We start from the raw sequence: 17,322 nt of genomic DNA on the forward strand, positions 1-17,322 counted from the left end.
ATAAACTAGACCGTAGGCCTATTCCAAATCCAGCTTACATACTGATCCCTTCTTTCTGCCCCTTCTATTCTCGACAACACACTCATTAGCCACTAAGGATTTCATCCACTATCTACCTGCCTTCCACAAGTGCCCCTTGGAACGGAGAAGCCATTGATGGTAAAACCTACTTGAGCCTTTCTGACAAAACCTTTGAGATGATCTTATAAAGACTCCTAACAAAACTAATAGGCCTAAAGTCCTTTGGAGAAATTGCCTCCTTCTTAAGTATCAATGATATGAAAGTAGCATTTGCTCCAAAGGGGATCTCCCCTTTACCCTATGTGTGGTTGCAGTGCAGTTTTATTTGCACTACTACAAATGCATGGGAGTTCAAATGAAAAGAATGCAAATTCTAGTTTAATTTTATTTTGGATTTTACTTTATTCTACATCAGGTCTTATTTTACTTCATTTGTACTGAAATCAAACAAAATAAAGTAAAATTTGAAATAAAAATATATCCAAATTTGCACCCAAATCATTTGTACTACCATAACTTTGCATCAGTGCAAATTTATTTCCAGTGCAACCAAATGCAGCCTTAAGGAAAATTTCATTAAAGACTACCACGAGCTCAAACTTCAAGAATTCCCAACACTATTGATAAAAAACCATAGAGAAACCATCCAGTCCAAGGGTTTTAGATCTATCCATTGAGAAGATTGCTTCCTAGATTTCTTCCACCGAAAACCTTCTTTTCGATAATTGGGGATTGTTCCTCAGAGATTCTATTCCGTTCCAATTCCACCCAGTCTGAACAACTCCCAACTGGTTCAGAAAACAGAAACTTAAAATGATTCACAAATATCCTTACAACCTCCCGACTCTCTCTAATCTCCTAACCTTCCACTAAGAGGATTGAAAAGTTAAAAGTGTTCTTATAGGAGCATTTTCAAACCAAAAACCATGGTAACTTAAAATACCTTTTGGGTGTTGAAGTTGCAAAGACAAAGCATAGAATTAATTTGTGTTAAGAGGAAGTGTGTCCTTGATTTTCTTGAAGAGGCCAATGTTTCCAAAGTGCAAAGCACAAAAAAATGTGCACGGGCCATTTTATGCCCAAGGTGCAAGGCGCAAGGCAAGTTATGCGCCTTTTCGAAGCAAGGTGCAAAAATGCAAAAAGTACTAAAAATTAAAAAAAAATGCCAAACAATAAAAATGAAAAATATTAAAAATATTAAGCACAATATTAATTAAAAATATAAACTTAAATTTTAAAATAAATGTTTATAAAAACCTATTATCTTATATTAAAAACACATAAACATTACATGTAAAACATATTTAAAATGAAAAAAAAAAACAAGCATAACATATAAAACATATTCAAGCATGTAAGCTCTTAATCTCTATTTTTTTCCAATTGCATTACTTCAAATAGCTAATGTGATGCTAAACATTATGCGTCCCTGATTCTACGATCCCAAATAAGTCCATATCAGGGTCTTAAATTCTTAATCCCTATAAAAAAGGTTTTATAACTTTAAGCGTCTTTTCAAAATATCTTTTATTAGGATGAATGAATGAGCAACATCAGCAAACATGGGGTCCAACCCAACTGCTAAGCACAAAAAGACTGAACAAAAGGCACAAATTTTCAGAAAGCACGCACTTGGAGGTGCTTTTTGAAATTGTAGCCTATACTTCTGATGATTGGGTTGGATTAGCCTCTAATAGGAGGTCTACAACAAGATACAAAACTTTCCTTGGAGGTAATTTAGTCACTTAGAAGAGTAAAATGAAGGGATGAGAGATCCATCGTATGGACGCCCGAATCTTGCGGAATAGAATGGGTGAATTAAAAAAAAAAAATTCTTCAATCCTATTGGAAATTGTATTCCCTATTTTAGAAAAATCATATTTTTCAAGGATCAATCTAAACCAAGAACCGAACCAGATCTGAACAAAAACAGTAGGAGAGGGATATACCTGATACGAAGAAACAATATCTCCCAATGAAGGTGTTCACGCCCAAGGAAATAACCAAAGACTGCTCTCACTGAAGAAGGTGCAGTGTAGGACGGAGCAGAATCAACAACGTTCTTCAAAAGAACTAGATCCTAAGCAAGAATCAGTTGGACGGCACGTGAGCACGACTTCCGATCAGCCCTTTCACAAAGGACTGATATCAAGATCCAATCTTGATAACTCCCATTGAGAATAGGAGATCGAACTGGCAAATATAGCGGCAAGAAAGAATTAGCGCAAAGATGCTGAATTCTTTCTTCTATGATTTCAGCTCTGAAGAGAATGTGAATATGTAAATCTCTCTAAAGGCTGCCGCCCCTCCTCCTTTTATAAGCTTAAAGAGATCAGCTCCTAATCCCATTAGGAGTTGCTGATCCAAATATGATTTGGATCAGAATTCCCTTTAAGTGATAAGGGTAAACCCTTATCACCCTTATCTTATCTGCAGATTAGATCAGCCCTTTCCTAATCCCATTAGGAGGTTTCTGAATCTGCTAATCTAATCTCAAAATTCGCCCATCATTTAACTGATCAAATCAGCCCAATTCAAAATGGGCTTTAAGCCCAATAAGGATATGTGCTCACTTAGCCTTCCAAACTGCTGCCCAGTTGGGCTTCCTTGTATGGCGTGGGACCCAAACATTGATCTACACATCAGCCACATGGGTTCAGCCTAGCCTTTGTTACAAGGCCTGGCCGAATACACTATTATGGACAATGCACCCCCCTAAAACCCAACACATGGGCTCTATGGGTCCAACACTTACCCTAAGTGGTCCCTGGGCCAAGCCACCTTATAACACGTAGGGACTGTGGGCAGATGCAAGATTAGCCCATCAGGTATTATCCTCAATGGTCTTACACTTAACCTCTCAGCCCATAATGATCAAACACTGCCCGACAAGAGAGAACCTCTCTCTCGGCTGTAAGGAACAATGTTGCACTCTCTGCTCACATAGATCCTAAGAATTAAAACATTTTGCAAACGTTTGAAAACCGTAATATATATATGCATATAAGTATATAAATATATTTTGCAAAACAAAATTTCAACGATTGAAATCGGCTGCTGGCAGTCTTGGTTTCCATTAGAGAGAGTGCATCCCCGATCATTACCTTTGTCCGACAAAGGGGTTGATCCCGTCACTATGATCACCCACTCAGATGAATTCTCCGACTGTCCCAACATACCTAGGTTTTGCCCCTGCTAAGGATCTCAACCTAATCCAACACCTAGTGCAGTATCATAATCAAGTCTTGGGATCAAGTGCAACTTCCCAATTTTGCCCATCAATCTCCAAGGTCCAGGGCAATATTGGAAATCTAATCCGGTTCAAAGATTGAATTAATCCTACACTGCATGTGCCTTGGGTCTCACCCTGGCGGCTGAGACAGGCCACCCCAACATTTGGAAACATACCGGTGTAAGCCTTGGCAGGATAAATCTCCCCAGACTTATCCAACGACTGTGAACATTCTAAACTAACACGAGTCTCATAAGTGTCCAGTTTAAGGGTATTACACAGAAACACACCACAAGAACATGAATCAAATATGTACTTTATTCATTTACAATAAATTCATAATGTACATCATTCTGATTGAAGCTAAGGGCATATAACTGTCTAACATAAAAAGCATATTGTTATTGCAAGGATAGTGCTGAAGTTGAATATAGAGATATGGCACATACCACATGTGAGCTTTATGCCATTAAAGCATCTATTTGAAATAGTTGTATTCACCCATGAGAAGACTTATGAAACCATATTGTGACAATCAAGCAAGTATCCATATTTCTTCTAATCCGGTCTTTCATGAAAGGACCAAACACATAAAGGTTGATTGTCACTTTGTGAGAGAAAAATGCATTTGGTGGAGAGATCAACATATCAATGTAGGTTAGGAGAAGCAATAAGCAGATTTTTTACCAAGAGTTTTAGCCACAGAAGAGTAGTAGAATACATATGTAACAATCTGGAACCTTATGATATATGCTCTCCAGATTGAGGAGTGTTAACAGTCACCTAATCAGGGGTGTTTTAGTACTTTCATCATGTTTTTATTATGATCTAATGTCATTGTAAATGGACAACCATGTCCTAACTAAAGTTGTAGCACATGCTTAATCAGGGGAATAAAAGTAATCATACCTCACTTTAGAAATCTATAAATAACATTTGACTAGGTCGGTAGGTTATTCTCTTTAGTTCGGCCCCTCAGTCTTCTTCTATTCTTTTTCTTTCTCTCCTCATTATATGTAGGTTTCTGTGGGGTTTTCTTGATAACCTAGACATTATCAGTATCAGATTGCATGCCATAGCTTATCAGAACCTCCACACCCTCTTTCCTAGAAGTGTAATCCTCCCCAACCCTAGGCCACCTTCTAACCTTCTATGAGACTCCTGCAAACCAACTCCTATTTTGCCAAGTAAACCTGTTTAGAACTGTCTGGTTCCCAAAGAAAGCCCCATGCTTTCCTCTAACCTTTTTGCTACTGAACTCAGAACCTTAAAAACAAAAGATAGTAAATGGGTAAGCTAGTTAATGTTGCCGTAATTAGCGTTACACTTCCCCCAAGAGAGATGTAAATTTTCTTCTTAGCAGTCAGCTTCTTGGTGAATCTTTCCACTACCAGGTTCCAAAGGATTGTGGATTTAAGATTGCCTCCCAATGGTAGACCCAATTCCCAAACCCAAGTAAATTATTGACCAATGTGAAATCGAGCAATATAAGGATTTCGATACTTTTGGATGTTCTCTATAGCATTAACGCTTTTAGAAAATGTAAAATTGCACTTTGTAACAAATTGTAATATAAAAACAAAATCTCCATGTGTTATTTATTTACATTTAAACAAGTTTTGACAAATGATATCTACCTTCAAAAACTTATCCTACCCGGATATAGTATGGATGGAAATGGATGTGTTATCAGTTGCAAAATTTACAGTCAAAACTGAAGTATCTGACACAAATCAGCACCTTTATGTGAATAGATGATCAACTTGTTAACTTCTTAACCAAGGGAGTTACTAATTTGACAGGATTCTAGGCAAGTTGAGCATGATCGACATCTATGCTCCACTTGAGGTTTACTAAAGGTAAGCTATAAGGTTATAAATAAAAGGGCAGTATGGTCTTTGGTCATTTCAGTAGTGGTAACTGTGTTTTTCCTAATGACTGAAGTGTAAAAATATGAGACGTGGTTTTCCAGCCCTATGTCAGTTTACTCTATATAGAAAATTTTACACATATAGGTCATTCCAAGTATTTAGCATGTGGAGGTTAATTTAACCAACTTACAAATCAGGTCCAAGATGAACAAGCAGGGTAGTTTTAAGTCAGTTAACTTGGATGACAATGGACCCAATAACAACTATGAATTAATAAAGTAACCAAACTCACCTGCAAGCGGCGTAGAATAGGCTTTTGCCACCGCTCTCGCTGATAAAAAGAGCAAGAAACCATACAAAAGAATTTAGTCAACAACATAAAACATAAAACATAATTCATAAATAAACTGAAACTACACCATTTGTTAACAACAAAATAAAATATGCTCTTAACTACATAAATGAAGAACAAGAAAAACCACTAAACTGTTAACTGCTTGACATGCACAAACATACTTAAATAGGAAACCAACTTGGACAGTCTAAAACACACCTTTGTCTTCCAGTAGTTATATACAGAATGCAGTACTGCATACTTTACGGAATGAGACTGCAATGCCTGCATCATAAAGGCAACTGCAAACAGTTAAAACATGAAAAAATCGATCTCTCAAGCAAAACATTCCACATGTCCTCTAAGGGAAAACCCTCATCTCATGACAAACCAAAATGATAAGGACTGGATTTTTTTTTTATTACAGAATTTTCACAAAGATCAAAGGAAGAAGATTATGGGAAAAGAAATCCTATAACAGAAGATAGCCCAGGCAATACAACCCCAGGGTCCAATCCCACAGAAGACAAAGTAAAATCAATGACAAAATGGTACAAAGAAACAAATCTCTGACATACTATTGCCTATGAATGCCTATTTGTGCAAGACAGGAAATAAATTTGCAGATCCTGGGGTCCAATAGAATGGAGGGTTCACCCTTGCTCACCAAAGATATTCTATCTCTAATGTAACGACTCATGCCCTAGGACCCTCATGAGGGAACGGTCATCCAACAAATAATCACCTGTAAAACATCCTCATTTATCAAGTGGCTGCATCTCAAGGAGAAAGATAATCTGAGAGCCGGAGGTGAGGGAAGAAAGTCATTCTGGTAGAGACTCTTCATCCCACTGGACCAGAGTGGACCAAAATTATATCAACCTAGAACTAGCAGAAAACAACTCCTATGCCAAAGGCTCCCATTGCTACACAGTTTTCAATTGAGCTACATCATGTTTCTGACGAAGGAATCCAACCAAGGACCCTCTTGGAAGGTCAACACGTTAAAGAAAAAAGTCAGGCAATATACCTCTGAACTAGACCTGTTCATGTTAAGCCCGCGGGCTCGGGCTTTCCCAAATAGTCCCCACCCAATCCCAAGCCCAACTTAATAATAGTATATAACTATATACACAATAAAAATATAATAAATATTATATAATATCATGTAATAATAATATCAATAGAAAAAAATGTATTATATACTATCCTATATATTAAATAATATACAAAATATTATATAATATATAATATATTACATTTTTTAAGATAAAAAAATATTATTAAAAGAAAAAATAAGGCATATATCAAACAAGGAATGTGATAAGATATCACCACACAACAACCACAAGAAAAGGCCCCTTAACTTCAAATCCAAACTACATACTCGCAAACCAGCCCCACCCACTTTTACCAAAAACAACAGAAAAACTTGGACAAACAAAATAAAATCCACATATGCCAACAGCTTGACACTATCAAAACTTGCACTACAGAAAGGACTTTCTTCTTTTCCAACCATGATAAAGACAGTCTTGAAACATAACCTTGAAGGCAAAATAAATGAACCCAGACACAAGCCCGAGACTTCTGCTAAAACTCTTAAACTTCCATCCTCAACAGTGGCCACTTCACCCAGCCCCACCCCCCATCATCATTCTTTGTCCACAATTCCTTCCTCTCCTCTTTTACCTTCCCCCCTTCCCCAAGAACTCTCAATTTGTTAGACTCTTCCTTTCTATTTTTTTTTTATTTTCAATTGCTCTTCTCACCACCACTTCCCTCCCCGCAAAAAGAATTATCCAAGAGGCTTCCCAATTTCCACGTCTATCCACTAGTCAATCAATACCCACCCTCCCCTTCTCCGAGTTACCTTCCTTAGAAGACTCTTCAACTCCACTCCCCCCCCTCTCCTTTCCTTTCTTCCTCAAATTGAGATTCTGCGATTGCCATTGCCATATTTCCCAACACTCTAGATCTGTCACCCTTCCCCCCTCCCTCCACTGCTACCTTTTCTATGACCTCCTTCACAGCGATGTTCTCTTCACCTTCCTTCTCTTCTGTAAGATTGAACCCATTTCTTCCCCCTTCTCCCTTTGCGAGTCCTCAGATTTTTTATTGGATGGAAAAGAACCTAAAATCTTTCAAGGTTTGACCTCAAGCCTTGATTTTCGATCCATTCCTTTTGTAAATTATCTTGAATCTGCAGCAAGGGTGGTCCCCAACTAGCCCTTCCTTATGCCTATGAAAGACTTTGGTAACATGAACCAGCTGCCTGTTTTAAGTGTGTCATTAACAAGATTTTTTGAGACTCCTTCAACCTTTCTCATAGCTAAATCCACCCCCAATTTTCCTACTAAAACCGATTTTCTCAAAAGCTTCCTCCTCACAAGCCAGATCCATTTCCACTGCACTCGTTTCTCCCCAAAAAAACAGGTCCAAGACCATGCTTCCAGCCCCTCTTGAACTCACCTTACTCTTTGATGCATAACCTAGAGCATTTACTCATCCCCTTCAACCTCAGCTGGTTCAGCAGAACTAATTGTCGTCAAGACCCTATAACTCTCCTCTACCACAGCCCTACCTTTCGTGGCACCATCATCTGGTTCCAGCAAAAGCACTTGAGATTCATCCGGGATCGTATCTGGGCCTGTTTCAACCTTCAAACTTCTCAGACAACTTGACGAGCTCAGCTCTTCAGTGCAAACAAGCCTTGTGGTCACCCACTCCCAAACCTCTTCCTTCCTCTTTCCTTAACTGCTGGAAGGTTTTAAGACATGATTTTTAAATCCAGCTACTTTTTTTGCCTTCAACCGATTAGACGCACTAGCCTTCCCCAACCTCCTCCTATATGACCCAACCCCTGCTAATCTTCTTGAGCAACAGACATATTTTGGGTTGCATTTTTCCAGCGATCCACCATGTTTGTTTTCTCTTGGAATCCACCGCAGAACCGACTGTGTGGAAGCTTTTTCCTTTCCCACACTCATCTGTCAAACTTCGGTTAAGGACGATGATGGACGCAAAATACCACCCCCCATCATCCCCCCAACTTGACTCATGTGAGTCTTTAAAAAAACATGTGCCCTCTCTTTTATGGGCCTGAATGTCGGCCCACCTTCCAACATATGTTCTCCACATATCACTTTTGACAAAACCAGCCCAACTCCCTCTTTAATCCCGAACTCCTTCACGTGACTACTTAAAGAGCCACACGGATGCGCCTGATCTGTTAGGCCCACCCGGTTTGACTCTCCCTTCTGGTTGACCCCAGCAATTCCTCAACTTAATTGCTGGCCTGAATTTAAATTCTCTTTTATCTAGACATATGTGTCTTCTTTAAAACTATTAATTAATACTTGGGCATATGAAGAGCCATCTGCCACTGTTTTTTTGTCGTTTGGCTTTCTCAAGACTCTACCCCTGCTGTTCCAATTTGGTGAAACTTTTGTTCCCTAATGCTGCCACATAAGCACTCCCTCTCCACCTGTTCATATTCTTCCCTCCTACCTTCCTTCCCCAGAAAGGCTTTCATGGAGTTTGTCATGCACACAGAGTAGGAAGATGAACCATCTGTCACAAACTCCACCTTTCTGGGTGTTTCTTCTGGTTTCACACCATTGAGCTTTAAGGCTGCTGAATGAAGATCACATGCAAAAACACCAACCAACTGAGAACTGCAAATGGATGCCAAGGATTCAAAAACTTCTTCTTTCCACAGATGAAAGGGCATCCCAATTATTCTAACGATGATATTATCTTCAATACCAGCTTCTCTGGCATTAGACAGAGGGCACCATCTTGACACTGTTATCCAGTAAATTGACTAGAGCCTTACATTTTTCAAATGGGGTAATAACGTAATACTAATGGAGCTTTTTTTTTTAACTCCATTACTGCTATGAACTTCCAATCCACTGGCCACTGCTTAGTTTGAATCACCAGTTTCTTTTTCCACTCCTCCATACCTCCGTTAGGCAATCACCCTACTTCCCTGAGCACCCTTTCTAATTACCATTGAGAAGTCTTTTGGATCCTTCTGCTCCTCTATGACCTGCTCTGGTTCTCCATGTTGTTCACTGCTTAAGTGGTCTCCCTTTCCTTGTTATAAACCTGGGCTTCTTGCTGCTCATTATACTCCAAGAACTCTCTGAGGACTGTTGAAATCTCCTTCCATCCTTCACTTTCCCTTCCTTCAGGTAAGCATATAATCTGTTTTCCCTTTACCGAAAAACTCATATAGTGTAATGAATCTTCCTTTAGCATTTGATTTCCTTTCAGCCTTAAACCCTCTATTTACCTCAATCTTTGTATTCTTATAGGTATCTTCTCTTCTCTGAGATAAGGCTTCTACCACAAACCCCTGAAACAATTCTATTACTTCTTTTCCCACTAACAGCACCATCGACACATTCATCTCCCTTACCCTCAAGGTGAGCTTACCTTGAGTTCTGTAGCTCTCAAACAACAGTCTTCCCTTCCACCTTCACCAATCTTCTCCATCTCCCAGTCTTCCTGAGTTCTGTAGCTCCTGAACCCATGACCTTATGCATCAGATTCATTGGGTAGCTCACTTTGAGGGAACCTTTTAATTACATCTATGCATCAGATTCTCTTAATTACATCTATGCTAGGGGTAGAGACAACCTTTTAATTATGAAAGAAGTTTAAATGAATAGAGTGGAATATATTATTAATAATATATAATTAATTTATTACAAAATATCTGTCCAAATCGGGCTTCCCGCTTTATATACGACCATGCTCAGGCTCAAGATCTAGGCCCAATGGTCAGGCCAGGCCCGTGAACAGGTCTACTCTGAACTGGCCAACCTGCTTAAGCCAGTGCATAAGCTTAACATTCACAAGCTTTGTTACTTCCTTCTATGAGTAGTTTACACCTTTGGAGATTTGCATTCCTTCACGACCCCCCCCACACACACAATGTGCATATATTTAGTTACACAAATATGTAGAATTCTCTCCTCAGCAGTCATCTCTCATCTACACCATACCCAGGCCCCTCCTCTATGGTTCACTATAGAGCACTAGTGCAGAATAATGTATACATGCAATCAGCATTGCAAAAGAGTTGACACCTAGGAGTTGCAAGGAAAATAAATAAATAATATACTATAATATATAATTAATTAGTTAAACCTATTGCCAAAGATTGTCATGTTGTTCTGCAAAGAGTGTACGCCCTCTCAACTGGTGGTCACACAATCAGTGTAGGAACAGGCAGTGTCAAGGCAAGGAGTGCGCCTTTTTGAAGCAAGGCACAAAAATACAAAAGAAAAAACTTAAAATTTTAAAAAAAAATGTCAGAAATTAAAAAAAATACCAAAAAAATAAAAAAAAAATGCATACAATATTAAACGTAATATTAATAAAATTATAAACTGAAATTTTAAAATAAGTGTTTTAAAAAACCAATTATCTAAAATTAAAATACATAAACATAACATGTAAAGCATATTCAAATGAAAATTTAAAAATAAAACCATACACATAAAGCATTTTCAAGCATGTAAAACCCACTATCTCTTTTTTTCCTCAATTGCATTGCTTCAAGTAACTAATGTAATGTAAAACCAAGGTTCAACATATCGATATGCCGGTAGGGGCGTATCAGCCTGTATCTTTGCTCATCTTTTATTTTTTATTTTTTTAGTTTTTCTTTGAAACTGGTTCAGAGGGGTCGGCTTAAGCCCGTCTACCCCCTGAACCAAATCAGACCCTGAAACTCCCCCTGTAGGGGCATATCGGGAAGGCGCCAATACGTATCGAAATTTTGAACGTTGTGTAAAATATATTGCATTCATGATTCTACGAGCCACCTTTGTACCAATGCCCCTCGAGGCAAACCCAAACAAGTCCATGTTAGGGTCTTAAATTGTTAATTCTCACATAAAAAAGTGAATGTTAAGCTTATTCTCCGCAAGTCAAATTGGATCTTGACGGAAGTTATATGGGAGCAAGTGGAATGGCATGGTGGGGTTATAAGAGGTGCAAATAGAGCAAGTTTGTCACTCTATTCTGGCCTGACAGAACAAGGAATAGTTCTTCGAGCAGAAATTTCTGCACCCTATGGCATGAAATTGGCAGCATCACAAAAATTAAAGGATATTTTGGTGGAAGGGGATTTCAGGATAACATTTAACTGTTCAATTGAGGGCAACCCAGAATATGGAGGTAAAAAAGTATACTAAGAGAAATAAGAGGAATGCTAGCTATGTTAAGAGCACAGATATGCTGGATCCCAAGAGAAAGGAACAATCTGGCAGATTCTTTAGCTACCAATGTAAATGGTGTAGGCTGAAGTTTTAAATGGGTATACGAGTGTAGCAGTGGCTAGCAGGGCTCATAATGTTTTACAATTATAATTTCATCATTCTTGTATTTCTTTCTTCTTTCTTAATAAATTTTTTTCTTTATTTATCTTCAAAAGAAATGAAACCTAATTCACCTCAACTGCAGAATCCAACTGTAAAAGAACAGGGACAGGTGAACCAAGAGTAGGCATTATGATTCCTGCTCTTTCCCGGGCCTTGTGATCCAAAACCTCCAATTTGAAAAGAAGAGCCTCGAACCTGTTTTGACATGCATATGCACAGACAATTACCACTGGTGACAGGAGAAATATCAATTTTAGAAAAGGAAAAAAAGGCAGCAAGAATTGTTCAATGGTTTTAAAGAAAACAATTTCCAAAACAATATTTTGTAATCATCTAACACAAGTATTTCTAGGTTGTTGACTGTACATACTCCCATGGACATGAACACCAAAAGGTAGCTTCTTACATGCATGTTGGTCATCATCAACTGAGACCTCGGAATTTAGACTTTATCTACTACAAAATTAAAATGCATTAAGGAAAAAGGTGTGAACAAGTTGTTGGGCTCAAATGCTACACATGGCAGCATATGAAAGAGAAAGTAGTTTTGATAAGCAACATGTGCATTTTGTAGACAAATTGTAATTTACTAGTACTCAATAAACAATACAAACAATCCTTTTCTCCCAAAAAAGAAACCCTATCCTCACTATTATTTTAAAAAGATTGAATAGAAAATTAAAGTTTGAAAATATATTGTGATGCATATTTGAGGTTATCAAAGGCAAAGGTTCCAATAGATAAAAAAAAACATCAAATTAGGGTTGTCTTCATGTCTTGGGACATCGATCGGAAAAGAGGTTTAGGGGAAAATAATGTGTCACTGGCTATGGATCCTCTCTATTCCCAGACCTTGAACTCCATTGTCTTGTCCTCTTGTGCCTCCTTTGGAATGGTCCTTTGAAAAGGCTTGGTGCTGCCTAAAGTACAAGTTTTCTATTGAAAGGTTTTGCAAAAGAGGAGACTTAGCTAGAGCCCTCCCCCCATGCGTTTCCTATGACAGAAAGTGGTGAATCACTGTCTTGTGATACCTATGGGAGTATGTACAGTCAACAACCTAGAAATATGTGGAATCACTGTCTTGTGATTCAAGACTCCTTCAGTCCGGCCAAGGGGTTAGTTACTTTGGAAGTATGTGGAATCACTGTCTTGTGATACCTATGGGAGAAGAAGAATGCAACAATCTTCAAGGAAGAAGCCTGCACCAAGGGTGAAATTATTAAGAATATCATGATTAGGGTGGTCCATTGGGTAAAGGCTTTACCATGCATAAACAATGGACACCATTGAGGCTTTACCCATGTTTCCATGGAGTTGTTCTCTTCTTATTCATATGATGACTTGTGGAGAAGGTGGGAGGGAGGTAGCTGCATCTTCTATGAGGAAAATAAAATTCAATAAACAATGGGCACCATCTGTGGAGGGGTTTGTCAAATTAAACATTGATGGGAGCAGTGTAGGAAATCCAAGTCCATCAGGTGTGAGAGGTGCTTAGAGACAAGGATGGATGCATAATTGCTATGTTCTTGGATCCAACTGGTGATGGGAACTCCGCAACGGCTTAACTTTATGCCGTACTTCAAGGATTACAATGGGCCAAGGAAATGAATATAAATAATTTAATTGTAGAAGGTGATTCCAAGGTTGTAACTGTATGACTAAAAAATAGTGAGAAATCAGTGAAGGGCTATGGAAATGAGCTAAGACAGATTAAATGGTTACCAAGGAGCAAATATGCTGGATGATTGTAATGCTACAAGAAATCAATTGTATTGAGCTTGTTTATAATATCAATGTTCTTGAAGTGGTACGGTAGTAATTGCTACCCCATCCAAAGGTTGATTGTAATGCTTGTAATATTTCTGATTTTCATTGATAAAATTTATAAGTTATTCATCCTTAAAAAAAAAAATGTATCTAGCCAACCACCATGGCTATGAGAAGAACCAATTTATCCAACTGATAAAATCCAGGAATCCCTCTTCATGAAGAGGTCATGCTTATATATTTGACAGCATTCCACACCAACAGGACTAGAATATTACTGAATCATGTGTAAAATAGCATATATTTTCTCTCCAACCTCACCATTCTCTCTCACTGTACACTACTGAGTTCTTTTCAACCCCCACTTCATAAATGGTTACAGGCTTACAGCAGTCCCAGGTTGGCTAGTGGCTAGAACTGAGAATCAGTGAAATGAGCACTTGGGTCAGCCAAAAAAGAAGATAGAATAAGATCAACATTACCTGAAAGAATAGAAAGATGAGAGAGGGATGAGTTTCTGGAATTATCTGGTTCATTCGTTTCCAGCCCCCAACTGGCTCAATTAACAGGTTTTCTTGATGGGCTTGGTATAAGAAAACCTCCATTGTGGTATCTAGTTGTTGTATTGAGTCTACATATTTGTTAGGTGAATATTGAGTCTACTAGCTGTTCTAGGATTTAGAAAGTTTCTCTTTGACTTGTCTAGTTTATAAATATAGAGGAAGACGTCGTGTGATATGATGCATTGGAAATGAAATTGAATTAGGCTTTAATGTCCAGATACGGGAACAGGAATGCAACCTAGTTTGGAAACACCAATACACTAGGCATGTGGAGGTATCCAGGTATGATAGGAATGATGTTTTTGTTAAGGTTCTAAGTCCTTCTAAATCTAGTTTACTGCTGTTGTGTTTAGGGGTGTCCATGAAAAACCGAACTGGTCCGTTTGGTTTTGGTTCGGAATTTTTGAAAAACCGAAGGACCGGTTCGGTTTTCAGTTAACCTATAAAAAAACCAACGGTTAACCGAACTGACCGGTATATATATTTATATATATATATATATATATATATATATATATATATATATTATAAATATTTTTAATATGTCACATATTTTCTATGTATTTTATATAAATATATATTCATTATATATAAATATATACTTAATATTATATTTATAATGATCAACTTACAAATATATTATATATTTTTAAAATATTTATAATATATTATATACCATTTATTATTTATAATATAATATTATACATTTATTTATATAATATATATTATAAATATAAAAAACCGAAGAACCAAACCAGTCAAAAACCGAAACCGGAGGACCGGTTAATAGGTGGTACCGGTTCGGTTTCGGTTTGGCAAAACGAAAAAACTAGTACTACCGGTTCGGTTTACAAAAATGGGCCATGGTTCAGTTAACCGAACCGTGGACACCCCTAGTTGTGTTCTCGTTCCTCTTCCATTAAGTCTTTGCTGCTGTTGTATTCTCATTCCTCTTCTCAATTCCTTCTTTTAGTACTATTTGCTTTAACTCTTCTTACTATCTATATCCTGCATCAAACATTGTGTCATCCCCCCTCCATCAATAGATTCATAGTGATGGAGAGGCCTCAGCCCTAGAGTAAGAAGAGGTATGTGACAAGTCTAAAGAGACCAACAGAAAAGAAGCAACAAGCTTCTGATTTCACTAGTTAATTGTTTTTCAATTCTATTTTGATGACTTCTAGTTGTGTCTCAGTTAATTCTAGCATTTCTAGTTGATTTATTGCTGTTAGAGGATCTTTGAATTAATTATTAAGGTTTTATCAGACACAAAACAGTGGGACTGCCTTGTTCTTGATAGAAGAGCACCTTGCTATTGCCAACCAGTTTCTCTAAAAAGTCATTAAAGGAGAACTGATGGAACAGAGCCAAAGTCTTCAACCATTGTATTGCCCTATTCAATACAGTCTTTTAGTTGCTGTTTATTTTTTTCCTTCTCTTGAAATATTCTATTATTTCTTTCTTCCCATATTGTCCAAATCAAGGCTGCTCTCGCACATCTCAACATTGATCTCCCTCTTTTTGTAGGCCAACTCAAGGTAGATTGGTCAAAGATCAACCGTATTTCTGCTGGCGAGCTCCAATTACACCCAAACAAAGAGAGAAGCCAAACCCACAATTCTGTAGAGAGTGGACATGAAATGAATAGATGGTAACAGTCCTCCCCTTGAGCTCTATAAATAGTACACCAGTTGGGAGAAATACAAAGGAGGGGTCTTCTCTTTTGTAGGTTTTCTAAAGTGTTTACTTTTCCATAGTACACTTCCTAGCAAAAGGCCATAACCTTTGGGGTAATTGGCCTGAACCAAATTTGCTTCGAGGGAAAGACCTGTTGAATAAGAGGCTGGGACAAGGACTTAAAGAAAGAGGCACATGATTTATCAAAAAAAAAAGAAAGAGGCACATGTAAACATCCCTTTGGGATTAAGGACCCACGCCCTTTTGTCTAGCTTGAAAGGATCTAGACAAATTTGGTTTAGGAGGCCAAGCAAAAGAGATAACGAATCAACTTCAGCATCCCTTAACCCCCAACAAAAGCCAAAATCCCAATTTGGCTCCAATGTTATCCCCAAGGATGAGACAAATTTTGAAATAACCTCTTTTTTAAATGAAGAAATAGAGAACAACAAAGAGAAAAGGTCCTTTAAAGGGGTATTTCCCACCCAGATATCTTCCCAAAACCTGACAGAATTACCAGAACAAGCTTCATACCTAAGAAATCTGAGAAACTAAGGGATGAGTTTGTGGATGGCTTTCCACGGTGCTGCCAGGTTAGCCCACCTTGATACACCTGTGTCCCACCCATCCTCTGAGATGCCATGAATACTCCCCACCACTTGATGCCAAAGCCTCTCTCTCTCCAAAGGTCAACGCCAAAGCCATTTCCCCAATAATGCTTGATTTTTTTGAACCACCCTCCCTGACCCCAAGCCCCTTCCTTTCTGCTTCTACACACAATTTCCCACTTAATCAAATGATACTTTTTTCCCTTGTCCTGGTTCCCAAAGGAAGTCTCTCATTAATTTCTCCAGTTTCTTGGCTTCCCTAGGCGGTATTCTAAAGACAAACAAAAAGTAAGTGGGTAAATTCGCAAATGTGGCTTTTATTAACGTGATCCTGCAGTCCTTCCACCCAAAGAAATGTAATTCTTCTTCCATGAGGCTAATCTCTTCTCAAACTTCTCTACCACTGGGTCCAAAACCTACTCCCCTTAAGGTTTGCCCCTAAAGGAAGCCCTAAAAGGACAAGGACCAGGATGAGATAGAACACTGAAGACACCCTACAATAACCTCAATCTCCCTGTCCTCCAAACTAATACCCGCTATGCAACTCTTTTCCAAATTTATTTTCAGATTAGAAAGTCTTTTAAAGCATTTTATTAACTCCTTCAGATTTGATACCTTTTCACTAAATCCCCCTTCACAAAAGATCATTAAGTCATCAACAAACTGAATGTGGGTAACTGGGACCTTGTTCCTCCCTACTCCCCAACCCCTAATGATCTCTTCCCTGTCAGCCTTAGAAGTGCTTCTACTCAACACATCAACAACTAAAGTAAAGACGAACAAAGAAAGTGGATCCCCTTGCCTGATATCCCTGCGAGCTGGAAAGAAGTCCTTTACCACACCATTGACCA

At 38.2% G+C, this 17,322-nt stretch overlaps 1 protein-coding gene across 1 annotated transcript in view; it reads right to left on the reverse strand.

Moving 5' to 3' along the window:
- LOC148844458 (Enhancer of polycomb-like transcription factor protein) overlaps nucleotides 1–17,322 on the reverse strand; it is an 80,981-nt gene that overhangs the window by 22,254 nt on the left and 41,405 nt on the right. Inside the window, exons 5-7 of the mRNA XM_088953979.1 lie at nucleotides 11,928–12,051; nucleotides 5,678–5,743; nucleotides 5,417–5,455 (exon numbers count right to left, since the gene is read on the reverse strand). Coding sequence (XP_088810105.1) covers nucleotides 5,417–5,455; nucleotides 5,678–5,743; nucleotides 11,928–12,051 — 229 coding nt within the window. The remainder of the gene's footprint in view (nucleotides 1–5,416; nucleotides 5,456–5,677; nucleotides 5,744–11,927; nucleotides 12,052–17,322) is intronic.

The sequence above is a fragment of the Nelumbo lutea genome, chromosome 7, assembly GCF_056320005.1.
Source record: "Nelumbo lutea isolate HS-2025 chromosome 7, American lotus-T2T, whole genome shotgun sequence".
NCBI lineage: Eukaryota > Viridiplantae > Streptophyta > Magnoliopsida > Proteales > Nelumbonaceae > Nelumbo > Nelumbo lutea.